The sequence below is a fragment of the Bactrocera dorsalis genome, chromosome 2, assembly GCF_023373825.1.
Source record: "Bactrocera dorsalis isolate Fly_Bdor chromosome 2, ASM2337382v1, whole genome shotgun sequence".
NCBI classification, from domain to species: Eukaryota; Metazoa; Arthropoda; class Insecta; order Diptera; family Tephritidae; genus Bactrocera; species Bactrocera dorsalis.
The window spans coordinates 84584894-84609756 of NC_064304.1; the positions used below are offsets into that span (position 1 = coordinate 84584894).

General features: G+C 34.1%; 2 protein-coding genes and 1 long non-coding RNA gene across 13 annotated transcripts in view; 2 read left to right on the forward strand and 1 right to left on the reverse strand.

Moving 5' to 3' along the window:
- LOC105228541 (transmembrane and coiled-coil domains protein 2) overlaps positions 1-3789 on the forward strand; it is a 58374-nt gene extending 54585 nt beyond the window's left edge. For all 4 annotated transcript variants that reach the window (XM_049449097.1, XM_049449098.1, XM_049449100.1 and 1 more), the window contains one exon: positions 1126-3789. In XM_049449097.1, coding sequence (XP_049305054.1) covers positions 1126-1252 — 127 coding nt within the window. In that variant the 3' untranslated portion in view covers positions 1253-3789. The remainder of the gene's footprint in view (positions 1-1125) is intronic.
- The window catches only part of LOC125776537 (uncharacterized), a 182155-nt gene that overhangs the window by 38305 nt on the left and 118987 nt on the right, over positions 1-24863 (forward strand). The gene's annotated exons all lie outside the window — the stretch shown is intronic.
- On the reverse strand, positions 7580-24848 carry LOC105228540 (E3 ubiquitin-protein ligase RNF13). 8 transcript variants are annotated; one of them, XM_029551216.2, is made up of 9 exons: positions 24287-24848; positions 14601-15013; positions 14260-14432; positions 14091-14191; positions 13812-14005; positions 12900-13092; positions 12440-12820; positions 9498-9633; positions 7580-9428 (listed from the first exon to the last, which is right to left on the reverse strand). In XM_029551216.2, the coding sequence occupies exons 2-9, from the start codon at positions 14718-14720 to the stop codon at positions 9008-9010; spliced, it is 1719 nt and encodes a 572-aa protein (XP_029407076.2). In that variant the 5' UTR covers positions 14721-15013; positions 24287-24848; the 3' UTR covers positions 7580-9007. The 8 variants fall into 8 exon arrangements, with proteins under 8 accessions (XP_029407076.2, XP_011206718.2, XP_049305062.1 ...); XM_011208416.4 differs by having other exon boundaries at positions 14260-14450; XM_049449105.1 differs by having other exon boundaries at positions 24222-24848.

Genomic DNA, 24863 nt, shown 5'->3' on the forward strand with positions numbered 1-24863 from the left:
TACGTGCTGTAGAGCTATACAAAGAAATTTCCTTGTGTAAGAAGGATTGGTCACGATGAAATTGGTCCCTATATTACAATTTGTCAAAGTTTTAAAATTTCAATTTTAATTTTTTTCACTTGAAGATGACTTTGCAAAATATAAACCAATCCCCCTGTTAAAGAGTCAATAGAATTCGATACGTGTAGCTTTCAAAATGAGTAGTCAACTGGAAATACGCGAAAAATTTATTCGATTTTATATCGAAAATCCAAATTGGACTATGAAAGCAACTGTTAGATAAGCAACTGTTTCCTGGAATAGCGTGTCGCATGTTGTTAAAAAGTTCAGCAATGACCTGACTTTCAATAGTAAGCAAAGAAGTGGTGGAACGAGAGGTTTTAGGAGCCCTGGCGTAGTTAAAAAGGTAATAGCGCTTTTTACAAAAAATTCTAACTTAAATCCACCTATGTAACTGTCAGGAGGTCAGACCTTCAATAGATATTAGGCGCTGCTAAAAAGGGTTATGAAGAGCACAAACCAAGTTGCTGACACCACTAAAATTTTTTCGAAAAATAGTTTTTTTTCAAGCAAAAAAAAAAAATTACAAAAAAATTAAAAAAAAAATGTTTTTAATAAATTTAAACATGAAATAAAAAAAATGTTTTTTTTTTTTATAGATGAAATATTTTACGTTTGAAATTTCATCGCGCGCAAGCCTAATTTATCCTTTCGCTTTTTTTCAATACTTAGTAACTTTGGTCGCGTTGTTTTGCATAAAATATTTATATACATATACATATGTACATATTAAAGACTAGAAATAGCAGGCGCAGATTGAAATGAACAACATTTTATAACCTCCTAAGCAAATAACAAATATTATAATATTTATTTTTTTAAATAAAGTTTAGTGTTTGGAAAAAAGCTTCTTAGTAGAGCTCTTATTGTTTTACCTTATAAACTATGAAAAATATTGCTTGTTAGTACATTTGTCACTAGTTGCAATTTGAATGAAATGTAAAACCATATCTTTGCTACGTTTCAATAAAAAATGTTTATTTTTAGAAATTTAGTTTATAGTACATACATATCAATATATTATTTTTTCATCATTTAAAATTTGTTGTTGTTTGTTTTCAACAGAGTGCGCGTGCTAACGACATTCTTATTTATATTCTTCATTATATTTGTGATACGACAATGGCCGGATGTGCAAGACATCGGCGCTGGACTGATGCGACACTTAAAGGAATCACTGGTTGTCAAATGAAGTATGTAAACGGCGCGCTTGTAAACAAACAAAGCATAAACGTAGACATAAGCACACAATGAAAGTGAAAGGCGAAATACAGAAATATGCTGGCAGCAGACAGTAACAGCAGCAATACATATGTATGTATACGCGCGGGTGTATGTAGCAGCAATTAGTTATACAAATTTTGTTAATTTTGATTAGCTGTTAGTGTCATTAGAGAAATATGGAAAACAATATGCAAATAAATTACAATGTTAAATACTATTATATAATATAATAATACATACATATGTATATCTAGAGAGTAACGCTATAAATTAGGCCTAAAAGCACCCGTCTTGTATAGCTGCACTCTACTGGAAGCGTGGTTTAATGTGAGGTGCGCGTCTAGCAAAGATTTACACGTGTGACATATTAAACTATAATATATTAATTTCCTGTTTAAGTACATACAATATTAGCGCCACTACAAATTTAAAAGAAAATACTCATGTGTAATTAGAAATTCTTTGAAATACAACAAATACGAACATAAAGTTGATTTACAGTTCTTGTGGGAAATGTTAAGTTTAGTCGGATATACATGTACATTTACACACACTTTGACATTGATTTTAAAAATAATGACTCAATTTTCACTGTTTCACTGTGCGATTAGTTTAGTTTTATACTCAAATGCGCTCATTTTTATGCCACACTCACACACACACATTGCAAAATTTAACCTATTTTAGGTGAAGCTTAAGCTTTAAATGTTCTTCTGCCATTTTTTAATATCTCAAATATTTTTTAAACAATCTAAACTGCATTTTTGCGCCAACAACAATAACCTCCATAAACCTTTGTTCTGTAATGTAATGATAACAACAAAGTTTTGAAGATATAGATTGAAAACTTACTAAGTTACTTTATATACATTTACTAATTCTAAAATTACTTTCAAATATGTACTACACCATATTCAGCCTACGTTTTTCTACCAAGCATAAATATAAAAACTGAAAATATCAAAATGTAAATTTTAATAGCCAAAAACTTATTTTATAAAATATTGATTATTAAATTAGTGTTTCAAATTCTTTTAAGCAGTCACTTTAAAAGCAATTTCAAAAATAATTTTTTAAATACTAATGTAATGTACAGCTTATAAAAAAGTTTTGAAATTCTAAATTTGGTTTTTAAAAAGAATATGATAAAAGTGGAAGCAAATACTAAAAAAAAATTGAAAAGGATTTCAATAATATTTTTTTAATATTAAATATTAATGTAATATATAAAATAATATATATATATTTAATAATAAAATATATTCAATATTAATAAAAATTTGTATAATATATATGTATAAAAATATTCCTAAATTTTGCTGTTTTTTAATTTTTTTTTGAGTATATACTTTCTTTTTAAGTCTATTCTATTTGAAAACCAAAAGAATTTGCCTATTTCAAAACTTGTTTATAAATTTCGATGCAATAGTAATTGAAAAATAATTTGGTGACCTCTTCACTTTAACAGAGAAACAAATTGTTAAATATCTCAATTCTAGCTCGCATTTTTTTTTTTTTTTTTTTATATTTACAATATTTGTATAAACAACAACAATTAAATATTAAGTTGGTTTGTTTGTATGTCAATAATGTCTAAAAAAAAAACTAGAGTCTATTTTTTAAAACCGGCCACGCAAAGTCGCTGAACACACAAACGCAAGCGTTGTCGAAAGGCTGACCAAAATTGTTTAAAACAGTAAGAAAAGAAGGATTGTCACATTTATCAGTGAGTGGTATTGTTAATATGTATAAACTACTATGGTGACTGCTATGGTATTTGACTAGAATGAAAGAACAACTAATTGAAATAGGAAAGTATATTTTTTTAGCTATTCGAGCTACATTAGTCTATATTTTAATATTGTATATTACGTACATTTAAATATTAAAAATTATGCGGAATTTAGTGCAGTTTTCACAATTTTAATCGATAGCTGTTAGTTATAGTGAGCATTAATTATGCCTAAATGCATTAAATTTCACTATTTTAGTGTAATTTTCGAGAGTAAATGAATTACAAAAAAAAAAAACACACATAAGATATTTTACAATTCACAGTTTTTGTATGTTGTATTTAGGTGAAGTGGCGAGTGTGTGAAGAAAAAATGGGTAGATTTGATTTAGAGTTTGCGTAAAGGGCCTAAAAAGTTTAGTTCTTCAAGAAAAAAAAACTCGCATGAAATAATTTTTTACGACACTAAGTATTTGTAGCGTCATTATTTTCTTATGATTAAAAAAGATATCTCGAAAACTGTAAAAGAAAAATGTAGCATATTGAATATTTAATGAAAATAGTTTTTATTCAGCCCAACTACGAATATCCACAAACCTTATTGAATACCAACTTTAATTACATACTACACACATACATTTTAATTATTATTTTTTATTACTCTTTGTATTACAAAAACATAACTATGAATGAAAAAATGATAAATAATTAAATGAAAATTTATATTAAAATATATTGATCTGAATAAACGGATAAAATGATACTATACTCTATTATTGACTTTAATTGCTGGTGTGCCAAATGACATGTGCTTCTGTGTTTAATTGCTCTCAATCGCTCTCTACCTTTCTCTCTCTGTGTGGTGTATGGTGACCATGAAATGAAAGTATTTAAGGTAATCCATTTCAATCAAATGGCGAAAGTATGGTTTAAGTTAAAGAAAGTCTAATGGCTAACAGATGTTTGATTCTCACACAATTAAAGTAATTTACTTTTAATTTTAGAAAAGTTAATAAATATTGGTAAGTACGTGACTGTCGGTCTATAAGATTTAAAAAGTGTGCAATTATTTTTAAATTGCCAACAGCATGAAGCTACAAATATTTATATATGTAAGTATATCATAACGGATAATGGAAAATGTCGTTGCAAGCAGTTGTTGTTGTAACGGGATTAGATAAGTTGTCATCGACGTCATCCAATAGTAGGCCCAGGAAACGTGCTGTTTCGACAGGGTTGGACCAAATGGGTAAAGGTATCAGATGTGTGGGGTAAGCAGGGCATACAAAGAGGTGGCTAGTGTCATGTGGGAACTCATTGCACGCCGGACATATATTTGATATGCCAGTGTCTATTCTGGATAAGTAAGAGTTTAACCTGCTCCAGAACGAGCTTTTCGTCTGGAATGGGTGGTGATTTGACTCCAAGTACGCCATTCATTGAGAGGGAGTCGGTCAAGGTCTTAATGACACCACTGTGAATGGCGTTAGTGCATGTATAAAGTTAGTTGCGTCCGAAGTCTGGTCGGCGTATGGTTTTATGTCGTCGACGTCGTTGAGGAAAGATCTCTTGATGCTCTTGGGAGGTGGCTCCAGGGATGATTTCTGCGAAAGCACCCCAGCAGAAACTGTTTGGAGCGGAGTTCATTATACTCCTTAACTTGAAGCAAACGGGCCTCACTATGCAGGAGTTCGATGGGAGACATCAAGAGGCATTTGACTAGTCTGGAGCTTTCTTGTCTGCGTTTTACTGCATCCAGGCGACCATATTGCCTTGTATGTTGCCAACAACCTTTCTTTGTCTTTTCCCCATGTGCTGCCGACTAGAGACTTGAGGATTTTGTTGCGGCTCTGTATTTTGGCATTAATTGCGGTAGTGTAAGAAGTGAAGGAGCACAGGCAGTAGAGCGATTGAAGCCATGAAACTGCTCAAAACTGCGCTTTTAAAAATTTGCATTTTCAAGCAAAAACAAAAAAATGTGCGAAATTATTCTTATTCAAACTCTCACTGACGAGTTAGATAGCAAAAATGGTCAATTTCTAAAAATACCAAAAGAGCCAATTAAAGATTCCAAGCCAATCCAGGTACTTCCTCACCTGGTCTTTCCAACGTAGTGGAGGTCTTTCTCTTCCTCTATTTGCTCCGGAGGGCACTTCGTTGAATACTTACAGGGCAGGAGTGTTCTCTTCCATTCGGATGACCCAGCCAGCGTAGCCGCTGTCTCTTAATTCGCTGAACAATGCCAATGTCGCCGTATATCTCTTTACAGCCATCGTTCCATCGACTGCGGTATACGCCGTTGTCAAAGTGCAAAGGACCATAAATCTTCAGCAAAACCTTTCTCTCGAAAATTCGTACCACCGTCCATGTCTCTGCATCTTATAGCAAGGCGGTGATGATGAGTGACTTAAAGACTTTGGTCTATGTTCGTCGAGAGAGAACTTTACTTCTCAATTGTCTACTTAGTCCGAAGAGTTGGAGCGTTGGATTTCGAGACTGACATTGTTGATGGTGCTAATACTGGTTCCAAGATAAGCGAAATTATCTACGACTTCGAAGTTATAAGTGGCAACAGTGACGTGGGAACCAAGTCGCGAGTGCTATAATTGTTTGTTTAATGACAGGAGATATTTTGTCTTGCCGTCGTTCATAACTAGACCCATTTACTTCACTTCCTTAACCTTCTGGAAAAAGAAGAGCTACCGGCGCAGTTGTTGAGGCCAATGATATCAATATCATCCTTGAGGAAGCATGGTTCGCCTTCTCACTTTAGCTCGCCTTCCAACGAATGTTCTTCGGCTACCCAGGGGATACTCGGTCTATGAACGGAAGTCGTGAGATGCTTGAGCTATATGTATGTAAAAAAGTTCTCTAGTGAATGGCGCCTTTCCTCATTTGCGTGAACTTCTACACATGACTCCATCCTCCAATCTCTTCCTACTAAATCACACGAACATAATATAATAAAACAATAATATTAAAATTATATTTAACATAATAACAAAAATGACATTTTATTGACATTGTTTTTGGTGTAAGAGCCAATTCAACGGCTGCACTAGAAAGCTTACTGAACCATCAATCGACTTTGCAGAGGACAGTGAAATTAGCTGCAAGATTGACTTAATTTTTCATAAAAACTTTCGAGTGTATTAAAACTAGAGATTGTAAATGACGCGACCCAGCAGAATTTCCAACATCTACACAGCTGGATCCAAAATGGCTGATAGAGTGGGCATCGGCATCTGTTGTGCAGAACTAAAGCGCAGGCGACGCTTAAAGCTTTCGTAATACTGCAGTATCTTCCAGGAGCGACTCTCAGCATTCCCGCAGCGTCAGAGAATGGACTTAGAAGCAGGGAGGCAGTAGTGGCTGCCAAAAATCGACTTCACATATCCTGGATTCCAGGCCACAAGGGCTTTCTGGGAAACGAATAGGCCAAAAGTGACATCCATCGGTTTTCCCGAACCAATACATACGCAAGTCGCTTAAAACAATCCATAAATTGAACATGAAATTTTTGAAAGCGTTGAGAGCTGGATCAGGCTCAGGTAGAGTGCCATGATCGCCAAGATCATGTACAAGGGCCCCAAAAGAAAACGAACATGCTTTTTACTCACCCGGTCCCGAAAATGCTGCAGTAGGGTTGTTGGCCTATTGACATGTTACAACTTACTGCTATTACATGGAATCGAATGGGCATTAGTAACGATATAAGTAAGTAGCAAGAGAGACTCTGGATCTCATCCTCTGTTGTTTGTTCGGCTGAAACTCACCTTAGGTAACTAGAAGTTTCGCAATTTTAAGGACTAGATGAAGTATTAAATAATAAAGTAATTATTACAATGCTATAGTTGGTAAACTTAAATTAAATCTATTGAGTGAACGAAACTGAGCCTCTTCTGGCATTAAAAGGACAAGACGGTCTATGTATGGCTTGACAATCAGCTCATGCAACCAAACCTCTTCTAACTTTGGTTTCTCTCAACGTTGACAACGTATGCAAACAAAAGTGGTTTCATATTAAAAAAATATATACTTTAAGTTTGGCTTCACCTAGTACATAGTTATTGATATATGACACGAGTTGCTTTTTTCAGCGGGCATATCACCACCTTTTCTCCATAAGAATCGTATGAAATTTTCGAAGTTTCATTGGATTCGAGATCATCGATCATTTTGGTTGAAATATTCATTAAAAATAAATGAAAATTAGAAGCCATGGTTAAAATGTTTTTTAACTGCAGGCCTACTGCAGGGCAATTACAACCCTCCGACTCTTTCTTATATCAAAGCTTATAAAATCACATAATTTTTTATTCCATTTAAAATGTCTCTCAGAAAGTTGGTACAATAATTATTTTCCAATGAACAATTTGTTGAAACCAAGACAAGATCGCACACCTAAAATCAATTTCTCAGATAGACGATTATTTTTAATAACTTAATAAGATTTTTTGCATAAAAATTACTCGTTTGAAAAATTTTTAGATTTGAAACTTTCGGCCGTTAGTTTATATTTTCAATTTTTACTGTGAAATAGGGGTAATAAAAAGTCAGGGGTTTATTTGGAATACCATATTAGTCATTAATTCATGTATTTTATTGTTGGAACATTTTATATTTACATTTCACAATTGACGTGATCTCTTAGGTCACGCTAATAGTTTGATAATATTTTTCCTTAATAATTTCATATTATTACAATGCTATAGTTGGTAACCTTAAGTTAAATCTATTGCATACGTTAAATCACAAACATCATGTATATTATGTGAGTTGAAGGTGATGAACATTTATAAAAAAACAGTATTCAACAAACGGAAATAAAAAATGAAAACAAGCAAATAAAAGCCGTACGATGCAAGAGACATAAAACTGCTTACACAGATGCATGTAAATAATAGATTGGTACAAATTTGTTCTGCAGATACTTTGTGGACTAGTGTAAATTTGCTAATATTGAAAAAATTAGATTAGAGCCAAACAAAAAATTTACCCCTGACGAAATTTAAAAACAAAAAATTAGTTGTATTTGCAATTTAAAATGTTTTCGAAAACTTGTAGTTTGAACTTGCGCCAATAGTTCGACCCAATACAGTAATTGTCGATATTTGTGGCATAAATTGTAGTGGTAAATAAAACTGCAAAAGCTTAACTTTCGACGCAACGAAATGGTAAAAATGAAAGAATACAAATGTCTTTGTTTTTGATTAACTAAAAATAGATTATAATTGTAAAAATATATATGTATATATGTTTGTATACAGTTCCTTATATAATTATATATTATTAGATAGACGTATGTAGACAATTTGGTTGCTGTGGTGATATTATAATAGTTACTGCTTCTTACACAAATAAGTTTTACTTGCAATTGTTTATTTTCCATTAATTTTAGTTTTTTTTTTTTTGTTAAACATTTGTTTTCTTTTTTATCAAGGTTATTGCAGTACGTATTTTTCATTTCCTTCTATGCTTACATGTACTTACATAGCGGTAAGATGATAAAAGTTACATTCGTATTTTCCTATAACTAAGTATTGTTTGTATGTATGTGTGTCTGCAAGCATGCACACAAATTACCGAAGCCAATATTAAATCACATTTTATGTATACACATTTTGTAAAATTCTAATCAAATAATTAAAAATTAATAAAACTATCAAATTTACAGTTGTTTCCACACACTCAGAGCACAATTTCTTGTAGCTCCATCAATAAGCGTTAACATCTGCTGTGGGCTAGCAAGCAGTATTAGCACCTGACGCTGTGACGCGCTCCCACGCTCGTGGTCGCTTCTTTTGCACGCACGCACACACACACATAGTAATGACCACAGCTGTATATGCATTCAACTCACTTATTTCTACATATCATTTTATTTAAAATATAAACGTTGCTATTCTCACTCCACCACACTTCGAAGGCTATGTCTGATTTGGTGCTAGCTCTTGTAGTTTGTGACGGCCACATCTGTGGAGTTCACACTCATATGCGTTGCGTGCGTGTGGCTGGTGCTGTTGCCTGCGTTTGCTGCTGCTGCTGTTGTTGTGGTTGTCGCCTTGGTGCAGCTGTTTCGCTGCTGTTCGTATTATTTTCATTGCGTGTTACAATTGTGACTGGCTCATAAATTGACTGCTGCGGCAACTCATCATCGTCGTCGTCGTCGTCATCATCACATTCTTTGAAGGAACCTGCTAAATTCGGATTGAGAATGTTGTTCGAAGAGTGGGCCACTGCTAGGGGGGCTGTGTTAGCTAATGGTGCACTACTGGCTGCATTAGCACGTGTTGTTGTTGGTGCTGTTGCAGCATCTATAGCTATGGCAACATTCATATGTGGCTGAGGGACAACCTCCTCGAGGAAGGGTGGTGCTGCAACGCTTATAGACTGTGGTCGGCGGAAGAAGCTGAAAATAAATTTATTTAGTATTTTTTGAAACATAATTAATCAAATGATGTAATGTGCTCGTACACACCTGAATAGTGGTAGCCGCCAGATAGAGCGTCTAGTTGTGGTCAGTTGCTCGACAACGTGCGGTGGAATATTCGGTCTACGGTCGAAAGGATTTACACGACGTGCACTACGGGCGGGGGAGTTTTGTGATGATAGTACTGAAAAGAAGAAGAAAAATTTAAAATGCATTACAAACCATTTAGTGGACTTCAATTCATATTTATTAAATTAGTACATTAAACTAAATAAAAAAAAAATATAAAAAAAAAACATATATATAAGATACTTTACAAGAATATTTCATAAAAAACGTATTTTCTTTATACGAGGGAGTTGTATGTGTGAAGAATTTTCGACAAAATTAATATTTTATTATATTTGTAGAGTAATTACGGTTTTTTTTCTTATAAAAAATTCTTTAAACATTTTTCTATTAAACTAATATTTTCATACAAAATTTGTTCTGAGAACTACATATATTTACTAATATTATAAAAAAATAACGATTTGCTTTTTTTAATTAAATATGCTCCCAAACTACTTAACAGATTGAGAAATTGGCAGAACATATGTAGATATATGTTAATTCTCTACAAAAAAATAAGTTTTTTTTTTTTAAAGAAGCGAATGGGACGGGGTAAGGACTAAGACAATTAGGTCCTTATGGCATTTACTACAGTGGCCATATAAAGCAGCGCAAGTTTGGTGTGGGATTCGTAGTGGGAGAGAGACTCCGTCGCCGAGTTCTATCATTCACCCCGGTGGATGAACGTCTAGCCACAATCTTCATCAAAGCGAAGTTCTTCAACATATCGCTGATTTGGGCCCACGACACGACGAAAGGGAGGGACGATGTGATCAAGGATGCCTTCTATGAGCGCTTGAAGCACACCGTCACGATGTCAATATTTGTCTCGACGACGCCAGGGTGGGCAAAGAAGGTATCTTTGGCACAACGATCGGTAAATTCAGCTCCAACGACGAAACATCCCCAAATGGGTTGAGGCTGATCGACTTCGCCGAGGTCCGAGTATCTGTAGTACTAGATTCTAGCATAGGAAAATTCATCAAGCTACCTGGATCTCCGGATCGAAAACCACCAACCAGATCGATGATGTTGTGATAGACAAAAGTGTTTTTGATGTGCGTGCGCTCCGAGGTCCTAACATCGACTTGGACCACTAACTTGTTGCAGCCAAGATTCGCACCCGCCTCTTTGCAGCAAAAAACGCACGTCAATAGACACAAGGAAGGTTCGACGTCGAGAAGCTGCAATCACAACAGACAGTCGAACTGTTTTCTACTCGACTTGCTCTCCTTCTCTTTGAGAGGACTCATCAGCAACCCGTTATAAGGGAACTGTGGGACGACATTCTAAGCTTTTTACGCACAGTTGCAAAAGTAACCACTGGTTTTCGGAAAAGGCAAAAAAACAGCTGGCGCGATCAGAAGTGCCGTGTCGCAGTGGAGATACAACAGACTGTCTACTTCGCAACGTTACAATCGACCACAACACGTGTAGGATGGGATAGATACTGAAAGCTGAAGACGGAAGCGAAAAAATGCGGCGACTAACAGAAGGTTTCAAGAACGGAGCATACTCTTGTAGAACCCACTAAGGTGATATAGCGACCGATGCCCAGAGCATACTAAAATTATGGAGGGAACACGACGACGAAGAACTGATAAGGAGCATGCATCAGCTTCTTTTTAAAATATGGTCGGACGAAAGCCTGCCCAAAGATTGAAATTTACTTGTGCTCTGCCCAACCACAAAAAGGGAGACCCCACAATCTGCGCCAACCACCGTGGGATAAGTCTACTAAACATCGCGTGTAAGGTTCTGTCGAGCGTATTGAGCAATACCAAAAGCTCCGTCAGGATCGGGAAGAACTTATCCGAGCCGTTCGATACCAAACGAGGTTTCAAACAAGGAGACAGCCTATCGTGTGACTTCTTCAATCTACTCTTGGATAAAATAGTTCGAGCTACAGAACTAAATAGTGACGGTACCATATTCTATAAGAGTGTACAGCTACTGGCGTACGCCGTTAGTTCTGCTTTCTCCTGAATGTATAAGGAAGCGAAGCAAATGGGTCTGGTGATCATCAAACAAATAGTCGTCGCACACGCGACTAGGCTCCCACGACAATGTTGACAATCATAGCTTCGAAGTCGTAGATAATTTCGTCAATCTTAGAACCAGTATTAATACCAACAACAATGTCAATCTCGAAATTCAACGCAGAATAATTCTTGCCAAAAGGTGCTATTTCGGACTGAGTTGACTATTGTGAAATAAAGTCCTCTTTCGACGAACAAAGACCAAACTCTGCAAGTCACTCATCATCCCTGTCCTACTATATGGTGCAGAGGCATGAGCGATGGCAATATCTTGATCAGTCGACGTTACGACTTTTCGAGAGTAAGGTTCTGCGGAAGATTTATAGTCCTTTGCGCATTAGCAACGGCGAATATCGCATTCGATGGAACGATGACCTGTATGAAATTGCTAAAAGAAGAAACGGTTGGCGCGCTGTTGTTAACTCAGTTATAACCGCTTAAGCGGTGTCTACACCATTAAAGAGAAAGAAGATGTGTTGAAAAAAATTGTGTATGGAAATTTTTACTTAAAAATTTTTAAACAAAGATGAAACTATAAAAAATTGTAAGTAGTTTACAGGAAAGCTTACTGACTCTAACGCTTCGAAACATGTTTCTTCCACTGAATAATGTTTTTAGGATCCTATAGCGCACATTAAGCAAAAAATCGAGTCCTTAAACATCGTATACCATTAAACTAAGCAAAAATAAGTTCAAAAATGAACTAAATAAGAAAAATTACTTGAAAAAAAATGTGACGATTTAAGTAAAATATTTTAAGGTAATGCAGAATTAAGAAACAAAAAAATCAAATACCCCCAATAAAAATATGAGAAAAGCTTTTTAGAATCGGTCACTTACCATTCTCTTCATCGGAAGTGACATCGGTGACATAGTGGCTATCGTTCGTTGGTGCACGCCTAAAGGTGCCATGCCGTGTAGTTGTAGTGTTACGACCATTACGTCGACCACCAGCTGAGCCAGCGCTGCGTGCACTACTAGCGGCACTGTTGCTGCTTGTCGCATTGCCACTAGTCTGCCTGCTACCGCCGACCCGCGCCGGTTGTGTGGCGGGCAGCAGAGGTGTTGTGTCGTCGTCTGTATCAGTTACACTATCCAATGAAGATTGTCGATTCGTCCTGCTTGCGCGCGGCTGGCGTTTCGTAAAAACCTTCCGTTTACAAATGGGGCAAACACGACGATTTTCCGTTAGCCAAGGATCAATGCAGTGACTATGATAAGCTGTAAGCATTTGAAATTAAAAGTCGGGTTTTTGTTTTATATATGGAATACCAAACGGAGGTTTGAAGACTGAACTTACGATGCTTGCATGGTAGCACACGCAATTTGTCGCCCTCGGCAAATTCATCCAGACAGATGACGCAAGTGTCCTGTGAGAGATCACAATTTTTTGTGTACTTCAAGATCGGCAGTTTCTTAAGCATATTCTTTGGTAGGCGATGCCGGCGCAAGCGACGTTCTTCACGCACACACTTGTAAATCATGTAGAAAATCTGTGGGAGTGAGCAAAAGATTATTATGATTATTTTTGGTTTGTTTTGTGTTGCTTTCGAAAAGTTAAATGTTTGATGGAATTAATTGCGAATTTTAGCTGAAATCAGTTTTATGTTCTGTGACTATAGTTTATAAAAAAATTAAATTTTTATTCTTTTATAACATAATACAAATAGGGACTTAATTTTTTTACGCTGATTAAATTATTTTTTATATTTTAATTTAGTTTCAGTAAAATTTAAATATTTAACACAAAAACAAATTTATATGTTTTAGAAAAAATTAACTAATAATCAAGCACCCTTATAACAATTTATGAGAAAATTACAATTTTATTAAAATGAAATCGCACTTTAAATTAATTCTATGAATTAAGTAAAATAACCTACAAATACAAACAAATATACATTAAGTGAACCAAAAATATAATTTAAACAGTTTTCTAAATTAAAATTTTATAAATTAGAAATGTTAATAAATATAATAAGCCTTCATAATAAAAAAAAGAAAAATTAAAAAATATACTTAACCAATAAATTAAATTAATCTTTTTTTCAAAAATACGCAACAACTTTCAGACATTATTGATTATGATTATAACTTGATCTGATATTCTTTCTTATAAAAATTATAGAAAATTATTATTATATTAAAATATTCTGCTAACTACGGCATATAAACTGAAAAACAAATTTAAGTCAGGTATATCGTGGATTACCATTATGAGGAAACAAAGCCCAATTAAAATCGAAAATGGTAAAATCAATTGCGTATTGATATTGAATGGCAGCTCGTCGTTTATCACCAATATCACGTCTGGCGTATAAAATGTCATCAAATTTATGCCGGTTGTGTGGCCAACAAACACTGCCGGTATATAGATGCCGCTCGAATTTTTCGCTGACATTTGCTCTGCAAATAAATACGTAAATATTAAGAACATAAGGTTTGCTTGGAGATTATGCCAATTGACTAAGCGTTAATGAATGCAACTCACCCAAATCATCGCCATCATTATTGAATACGATGGCGGCATCGAAACCAGCCGCCTGCGCATTGCGCACTTTCTTTTCAAAAGTACAGTTTATGCCGCCTCCTCTGCAAATTTATTAGTTTAGTCGTATAATTTGTGCTTTTGTTTAAATTAATGCCATTCATTTTGTTACCTCTCGATTATAATGACGAATTTTGCATTATTGGGATATTCTTTGCGTGGTGGCCCGGGCACTGGACCGCAGGCATATTCATCTTTAGCTGCTGGTATGGCGAAGACTTTTATGCCATTCGCCGGTAGACTCGGACCAAATTGCGCTGGCAAATCATTATACTGTTCAATTAGCTGAGAAAAAGAGAAAAACTGAAAAATATTAATACAAGTATATTAGAAACCATGCAAACAAAAAAAAAATATAAACATAAAATAAGAAAATGAACACACACAAAAATTAAAGAAAATTTAACATTTAATAAGGCAACATTCATTTAAATTAAATATTGTAATATTTACCAAACTATTTATTCTGCGATAGACGAGCACATGTGCCGCCGCCTCCTGGGTGAACAGCGAGAGTCCGCAAAATGCGAACAATTCCAAGAGCATCCATTTTGAACGCGTTCGGAGCTCCATCGCTGATTGCACTTGGTACAGTGTTTCGTATTTACTTTCGTTTATTCTGATTGTGGTTGTCTGTTAGTTCTCTATTTTCCTAGTAATTTCATAGAATGCACTGAAACCGTCAACCAGACTTCAGACGATATTTTTCTTTGTTGATTTGATTTTATTTCCAAACTTTAGGTTTTGTTCTTAAAGTGGATCGTATATTCGTTTCAGAAAGCGTTGATGTTGTTGTCGCTGTGGTCCCGCAAAACGTTTTGCATGTCTCATTGGTAATGCGAATTGATCTGTATGTCTCGATGAATCTGAGTAAGAAGACAAAAATTTTAGTTACAACAACAAATACAAATTGCTAACATTATTTTAGTAATATTTTCCTTAACATTATTCTTATTATTATTAACAGAGAACACCTTTAGCATGGGAAAGTAGTTGAACATGCCTGAAGCCTTGAAGAATAGCTCAATGTCAAAAATATTTTTGCTAGCTATAATTTCTAGCGAGTGGATGCCCTCAGGAGCCCTTATCTACGGCGTAGATCTCTAGTGTTTACAGCGCTAAGTGAAAGGGAAGTACCAAAAAAGATAACAGCAGGGTGATCTTTTAAAATTTTTTTTTTTGTATTTTCTGTTCCCTTATGCCCTTAGAATTAATGTAGAAACTCACTTTACCATTGGAAGGTTTCGAAAAAGGCCCAAAAATAATAATACCACTCAACGTTCGGAGCGCTCGGAGTACACACCCCAAACTTTAAACGCGTGTTTCTCAAGCACACACTTTTTTAAACTGGCGGACATGATTCCGGTCAAACTATTCAACCGATTTATTTAATTTTTTTTAAATGTTCACAAAACGCCTGGCTATCGTCCATATTGGATTATTATATTTTTTATAATTTATTGACAATGTTATGACAAAATTTACGTAAAAAAATTGAGAAAAATTAAAAAAAAAACTTTCTTATTTATCAACATTTCATGATTCTAACAGGGACGATATCCATTCACGTACTTTTTTAGAATAAATTGGGTTTTTGAGTTTCAGATGATCCAAACATGAGAAATCGTGTCCGTCAGTGAAAAAACAGCTTCTCATTCACCCAGCCATTTGTCCGACAGATGTCATCTAAAATTTCCAAAAAAATTTGTTTATACACTCCACAATATGCCTCATATGTGAAAAAAGTTCTGTTGTAGAATAAAAATTTCTATGGAAACAAAATGTCAAAAAAACAGGCCAGATTACCCTACTGACCCCTTAATGAATTACGAGTTTACTCTTAATATGAAATGAAAAAAGACACAAAATTTACCTGATATCAATATGTGAATTTCTATAAATTTTGAAAAAAAGAAGAAAAAATAATTTTCAAAAAAAATTTAAATTTATATAATTTTTTATTTTTTCAAACAAATAACCCTAACCGATCTAACAGCAGAATATATAGGATTATATATAAATATGTATGTATATATAGCACGATAAAAAAACGAGTTCTAATCCGGACAGTCAGTCTGCCCTTCTGACTGTACAAGCTGTAAAAATTGAGATATCGCAATGAAACTTGGTACACGTGTTCCTTGGCAGGAGGAATTCGTAGAAGATCATAATCGAGCCACAGCCATGCTAACAAAACACCCTTTAACGAAGACCAGTAAAGTGCCATAACTAAACACTAAATTAAGATATATAACAATAATTTGATATCGCAGTAGCGTGGCCTCGCCTTCTAAAAGGTTAAATATATATATCTCCCAAACCATTCGTGCCATGATAAATAAATACGCCATAAATTTTACCCCCGAGATCATAAGAGAGGACTCTATAGGGTATTCGGTATGTGACATTCATATATTATAGTGCGAAAATGGGCGAAATCATGTCTACCATATGCCATATCTATGACCAAAAATTATCTATATCGGACCAAAACTGTTCAAGCCGCCAGATACCGAATATATGAACCCAAATAATAGTGTGCGCGTGTGTCAAAAATGGATTGAATCGGATCAATATTTTCCATACACCCAGTGTATGAGTTATATATTTATAAAGTTACTTGAAATATTTGACATGGGCAATGTCAAAAGCTAGTGGAATGAGGCCGTTCCTTCTTCTGCCCTCAATATAGCATATACATATGTATGTATATAATGATTCCCAATTTTCTACCTGACTTTACTTCTTTTTAATGAAGTTAAATGGTTTTCTTGAAAATTATGTAAAAATGAATGGAGTTGGTCTAAACCTGATCTTCTGGTTGACGTTTTCCACATTAACGTAAAATATTACATACAGACTCTTCGGTTAAGTTTATATAACGCAGTTCTCCTTTTTATTTTACCACAAGCAAAAGTATCGCGAAGTCAACGAAACTTTGCTTCATACGAGTCGTGCATGCACCTCTGTTAATGGCTATAACATCGAAAAAGGGAAAGAAATATTGTTTTAAAATCGCTATGTTGGCATCAGAGTAATAGCAGAGGATCCCAACAACTCTTATAGATGGGCTCAACACATTTGTGTTTTTTTTTTGCCTATGAAGCGTGTCCGCTTTTTGTCAGTTTGTCAAAATTATACCATTATTGCGTGGTCGCAGCCAACATTTCTTTAAATATTTAAAAGGAATGTATAGTAGAGACCTTTCTTGCATTTACTTATAATGACTTCAGACATTGGATCAGTTTTAAGCATTTTAATTACAAATAACCAAGAAGCTCAAGAATATATTTTTCAGTATAAGTGCAGGTTTCAATGTCGCGTTTGTACTTTTATTAATATTTTTATATTAAATTACATACATTGCTGTTAATTATGACTGATATGGAATTCCTTTATATGTGTCCACAAATAACATTTTGTTGACAATGACCCTCTTGAAAATCATGTGCCTTATCACATATTCCCAATCAAATATACATACATATGTTTGTTGGAGCTTATTACATAGTTATCGGACTAAATAAGGTTTGGGACAAAATTTGATATTTTACATTTGTATATTATATTAAAATAGGTTATCACTATTAGAATGGGTACAAGGTTTTCAATAGGCTCCTGTCCATAAAACATTGCAGTCATTTTTTAGGCTCAGCTGGTTTAAAGGTGGGACAGCATTTGAATATTAGTGCACTCATGAGAAGCCACGGTGTATCCTTGAATATTGTTATACTCTAGTTATGAACATGTGTACATTTTATGAATAACAACTAATATTAAACGCTCTACAGAAGCACCCTCTATAAATTGCATTATTTTTCATGTAATTTGTTATCTATCTAGAGCTGAAGCGATTATAAATGCAATCATTGAACGACTGAAGGCAACGAACCAATCATCATTTTGCTGAGTTGACAAAATTCAAAAATTGCTTTAACTATTTAGATTTTACCGGGTATTATCATGATTTCCATTTATTTGCATTTTTACTACTACCACCAGGGTTGCATTGCCACATTGTTATTTTTTTATATTTTCGCGAACTTTTTATTTTAACAAAATTGTTAAAAATGAAAATTGTTATAAAAATATATTTTTTTTATTATATAAAGTATTAGAAAATTATTAAATACAAATAGTTTATTTGTATTTCTGATTGATTTCTTAAAATAATTATATTTTTATGATTGATTATTTTTAAATTTTCGCAAATATAATTCATTTGAATGTAATGAAAGACTATGTCCACTAGAGAATTTATGAGTGGACTAGTTTTTTATACTTATCATTCGATATCTTCTCTCAATGACTTAACGCTCGAACAAAATGTTGATGGCCCCAAAATACCACTTGTAAAGTGAACTCCGTCAATGTCTCTCTAAACATACTCATATAAAATATCTTCCCTTAGGTCCGATGATGTCAATTTTACTTTACATTATGATTCAATTATTTTTCTGCTCGCCAGCTTTGGGCGCTGCACTTTTATCAAAAACTATATATAAACAAAGACTCTATATAAGAGAGGACGCAGATACCTTATTAAATAGGTAAAACCACTTTTGTCAAAGCGACCGAGTTCTTTATACCTTGAGCAAGTTAGTCCATTGGGAATGGCCAGAAATGATTATTTTACATATGGCTCAAGAAGATCCATTTGAAGGCGAGCTAAAGTGAGAAGGCGAATCATCTCAAGGTTGTGCGCTGTGTTTGGAATCCGTGCAAAAAAAAACCCAATGAAAAGGACGGATATAACCGCCTAAGCAGTGTTTACGCCAACAAAGAATTACTACAATATCTGAAAAAATTTTTCAGATCGAACGATTATAGCATTCAACTGTCATACAAACTGAACGAAAAGAATCAAGTCCTTGTACGGAAAATTTTTCTTATTTATGAATGGTATTTCAGCTTCGGTGCAACCGAAGTTAACGTTTGTTCTTCTTTTTACAGATGTTAGACAAGTTTTTCTCTTGTGAGTGCCTCAAATGACAAATTATTGACGCTCGAAGAGAGTTAATATTTCAAGACCACTGCTTTAACCCGAGGAATAGTGCTCTGTCCTTCATTGGATACTCGTAACATGACTTATGACAATCAATATCCTGTACAATGTCGACTTCATTTCATATGTCAAAACGACATAGAGTTCGTGTTCTCTATTTTTAAGAGGTTTTCTACTACTGAATACAACACCACATTCCTTAAATTATCTTCCAGACCTTTACGTAACACCAACAAAGGGCTTGTCATAAATACACAAATACATACATTTTGACAAAAAAGTACCCCGAAATTGTAAAGAAAACACAAAGCCAACGATTTTTCCAGTCCTCGAAACACTTTTCATAAGCAGTTTTTGGCCTTCAGCTCCTTCAGCGAATTTTGTTGTATCTCTTCCATCGACTAAAAACGGGTTTCGGGGAACAAGAAAAAATCACACGGAGCCAAATCTGGTGAATACAGTGGTCGATTCGTACGTATCAATTGCCTTTTGGCTTTAAATTCGGTCCTAATCGTACTCTTTTTGAAAGAAGTTCAACTATATTGGGACGAGTCGAACAAGAACGCGTTTCATACCCAAAATATCCACCAAAATCATTCGAATGGTCTCGCGATAGATATCGAGCTTTCTTGCCATCTTTTTAACACTTGCCTGGCGATTTTAAAGCATCATATCATTCACGTTTTTAATATTCTTGTCAGTTGAAGAGGTCGAAGGAGGTATTACAATTTCCGGAAACCTTTTTGGCTTAATGTATGAAATGGTTTATGTAAACAACGAATATTGAATTTCAAGCGATTGCCTGATAGACGTCTCAATAAGCTAAATAAGTTTTACAACTTAAATTTAATCTAACACTACATATTTATCATACAAATACACACACATATATATACATATAATATATAGCTATATGCTATACACAGCTGATAACTCAATTTACTGATGTTCTCGATTCATTTCATTTTATTTTGCACTAACATTGGAGTGGAAAGGAAAAAAATTAGCTCATTTAGCGTTGATACGCACATGAAACTAAAAATGACGGTTCAACTACTCGTAAATTCATAAATGAGGATCGTAAATTGTGGCGCTATTGAGCACAAATCGGTTGGTTTATTCGACGAAATGAATCATGAAAATGTGTTATGGTGTGCCAACCAAACCGCTGTTCCCAACACATATGTATGTACATATTCACCAATTAATGTTGAATTTATGATTGCAGAACGGAAATTCGGTTTCTATCGATATTAGAGTTAAGCGCGTTGAATGTGCGGCTAGGAACTCAATGATTAGAGACAATTAAGTATACGAAATTATTTAAAGAGGTTTCGACAGGTGAGATATAGCGGGCATATTTCTGAAATGTAGAAGCTCCATCTAAAATCAATTGACCTTCGGAAATGGGGAGACGCCTTAAAACTGCAAGAACAGAACAGATAAGAATAACAAGCTGCGCCCTAGTATCTAAAATGTGTAAACACCAATAATATAGTAAATACACGTGCACATATGTATAATAATACAAGCGAAAGTAAGACATAATAAAAACATAATTTTGACTGAAAAATAATTCGTTTACTCTCTCTGCTACGACTGCTATATTTTTTTTTGACTGCGTGCTGGTCGTGGTCTATTCGGTTGAATATTATCCAACAATTGGTCCCAAGATGGGTGATGGTGTTGCGAATAGTACACTCAACATAATCGACCATAAGTTGAGTGAACCCCGCAAAACTCACGCGTTATCTGTCGGAAACGGCTATTGAAAAGAGTACTTCTTCTTGGGTCCCCCGTTAATAATCTTAATAATACATTTATTTATTTCAGAAAATTTGCTAAAGGTTTTGTTTAAATATTATGTATGCACTAAATTTATAGATTGCTATTGTTGTAGCAGCAGAAAACTTTCCCAAAATAATTTTAAGTTATTCTGCCGTATTTATCAAGATGAAAACCACTTTTTGTAATTTTTTTTTGTTAGATCGCCGAAAAAACAGCCCTTGGTCGGATAAAATCCAAGTCAATTCCGGTGCGTAGAACCGGCTGTCGTGGGATTTGTAATTTCTTCACATTCGGTCAACATTAGTCGAGAATAATCCTAGAAATTTAGTAGAATTAGTCAAAGGGTTCTATGTTTAGAAAACTCCTGCAACTACCACAGTGAATTTCCCTTAAATCATTATGATGCGATTATGGCTTAGTACAGGATCGGAGCCTAGAGCCACAACTTTTTCTTCATATTCAAACGCATTCATCAAGCACTCTCTGAGGGATTAAAGCCTAGATCGTTTCTTTAACCTACAGTTATGGGACTACAGTTCACTAGCTCTTTCTCTTCTTCCGTTGTCATTCTGGTAATTTTTTCTGTAAAAATTACAAAAAAATAGTGTTCAAACTTAATTCTGTTGCTAATTAGATTACTCATTTTCATTTTAAATTAATATAAAATTTCGTATTGAAGAGTCGATTCGGCGCCGTTTGCAGCAACTCGGTCTGACGTATGGAACGACTTGGCGTATTTCACGTCGAGATCCTAAATGAATGCGTATAAAATACAGCTTCTGCAATAACTGAAACCGCTCGACCTTCTCAAGTGACATCACTTCTCTTTATGGGCTTTTGAAAAGTTCCAAGAAGATGCGACGTTTTGAAGCCAAATTATTTTCAGCAATAAGGACCATTTCTGGTCCAAGGGGTATGTAAACAAGTTAATTGCCACATTTGGTACGAACAGCAACCTGAAGAGATAACAATACGCTGATACAACAAAGTATCCTGGCTATGAGAGCGGTAAAAATAAGCGCTTAAGTTATTTTTGGAAAAGCTATGATATTAAAATGGTTTTTCGACAAGAGAAGTGTGAAAAACATTAGTTTAAAGTCCTTTGACTTACGAGGAAGTTTTCAAATTACACATCGTCATATTTATATATGCATATATTGTTTTTGCAGTGGACACAACCGCACTATAATGGAATGCTTTCCTACATTTGGTACAATCAGTACCGATCAATTGGAAATACTCAAATCTAAAAGTTAAAAGTTATTGTAGTGGAGTTTGTAAGTCTTGAAAAGGTTTTAATTTCTCTCCTTTATAAGAATGTACTTATGTGTGTAGTATATATGATGAGGGCACCGCCGTCACTGTGAGTAATGCATTCAAGCAATGCAAATAAAATTAAATTAGAATCTGTTGCGTGATTACAAAGAAATTTATAAACACATATGTACATACATACATATGTATATTTTGTACATATGTACATACATGTCACCATTGCATATTTCCAGCAAATATTTTCATTTAGCGTGGCGTTTTTAACTGGGCCTATGAATAAAATTATATTACATATCAATTAAAACCGAATTAGTGAAAAAAATTCAGTGACATGCAAATAAAAAACCAATTAAACATGGGACAGAAACATAATGGTGGTCTTGTCAAGGCGTTGGTCTTTTATTTTGGATAAAGGACACAATGACCGCCTTTGAGTACAGACATATTTGCCAAATTTATTAAAAAAAAATGTTTTAAACCTATTATTTTGGTCACTGCTATTTCATATTTTGGAAAAACTACCAGTTTTATTATTCGGAATGAAAGATTTTTGACATATTTAGGTTTAATAAAGCAAGAAAGAATTATTTTAACGGCAAATAAGTATTTCAAAGTTATTAAGTAAAAACTCTTTACACCTACTATTTTGTCTATAGGTGTTCATACAAACATACATATGTATGTGTACACATTTGTGTATATTTAATCCAACATAATGTTTTTTCGAACTATTCGAACAAAATAGAGATTTGTTTTAACACATGCTTATTGATTGATGATTTGTTTATCAGATAACATTCATTAATAGGGTGATACACTATTTTTTTACATCTATTTTTACAATGGCACCAAACTCATATTTATTTGTTTGTTTATGTAATTAAATTTGCGACAAATGTTCGTAGGTTGGCAAATTTTTATATAAAATTGGTCTTAAAAGCCATATATGTATAAAAAAGCCCATAGCTACAATACAAACAATAGATCCGCATATATGTACATATGTATATACAAATCGATGAATTCTAATAGGTGACAACATAACAACTTAATTTTCTTTCTGAGCATTTTACCGAATCGTTTGTCACATTGACAACACGCTAATTTAGAAATGCAAACTACACATATACCCGAATAATACATTTAAACACTCAAAAGATATAGACGAGCAGTCGAGATCAGCACAATTATTATATCAATTTTACACACAGGTGGTTGGCATGATGGGTTAAGTGAGAATGTGGTAGCAATAGCTCATAGCTTTATTGTGAAATAATACAAAAACATTTTTATTTGGAAAACAATCAGCGTATTCAGCGTTGTTGCATTTAAAAAGGCCAACACTTTAGGTCCAGGGAGAACTTGAACTTAAAACTACACAATTACAAGCGAAGCCCTTGTACTTGATATTACATGAATATTCCACGCTAGTTCAATAGCATGTCGCACCAACGGGCCATTTCATAATTGTCAAAGCAAATCAGCCATTAGCAGACGTGGTGCTCACTGGAGTCATATTTTTTAACGATTGTTCTCTAAACTAAAAGTGACTATTTCATACAATTTTCAGAGGAAAACAAGATATATTAATTATTATTTTTCGAACATGAAAAATCCTTTAAATTTATGTACATACATATTTGTGTTAACTTCATTATGTGGTAAAAAGCTAATCCAAATCACAAAACAAAATTTTGTACGTGCCACTTTTAATGCGTCGTACGATTTGCGAAGAAAGAATCACAAAATAGAGTAGAAACATGTTAAAAAATAATGTTGCTAAATAATATTATGCAAGATTCATGAACGTAAACGATTTGGAATGTAACATTTTATACTGCACGCTTTTGTTTATTTTCATTTACTTCATCACTAATTTAATAATTGTATACCGTGCATGCACAAAGATAAAACATATATCAAAACTTACAAAAACCGTATCAAATGTTTTATGCTCCACTATGTCTCTAAAAGATTCAGTTTTATTTCCTTATCAGCTGCTTTACCTGCCCTTTTGTTCTACGACATTTTTAAATTGTAAGGCTTTTTGCTTTGTTCACTTTTTGCCCACCTTCAATCCCAAAAACGCCTTCCTGCCAATTTTGGTTTCCTTTAGCTTTTAGCAAATATTTCGTTGTTCTCACTACACTCACTTTTCTTTATTATTATTTTTTAATTGTAGATTTGCTTGTGGCTTGACAAACACTTTAAACTCTTGCTTTTTCGCTTTTATTCGATTATCCACCTCCTATAGACACCTACTCATATGTTTTCGTCTCTTTTATTATTATATTTCTGGGTTTTTGTTTTTGACTTTTCTCTTTATTCTCTACTTTACGAATGTCTCCTTTGATGTAGCCTTGCTGTGTGAGCCCATTCGCAGCCGATAAATATATATATGGGCCATATATATATGCTGCCTTTTCTAATTCACGTGAATTTGTTCTTTTAATTTACTTAAGAAAAATTAAAGTTTTCACTTTTGCGGCCTTTTCTATATCGAGCAGGCTGCATTTTTTTATCACCGCCTTTTTTACCACGATTAGAACACAATTGCTAAAATTTTTTAAGAATCTTTCGTTCCGTATGAAAAAGTGGACAACTTTATGCTTCTTCTTATTCGATTGACTGCGAGTTTTCCATGGCTC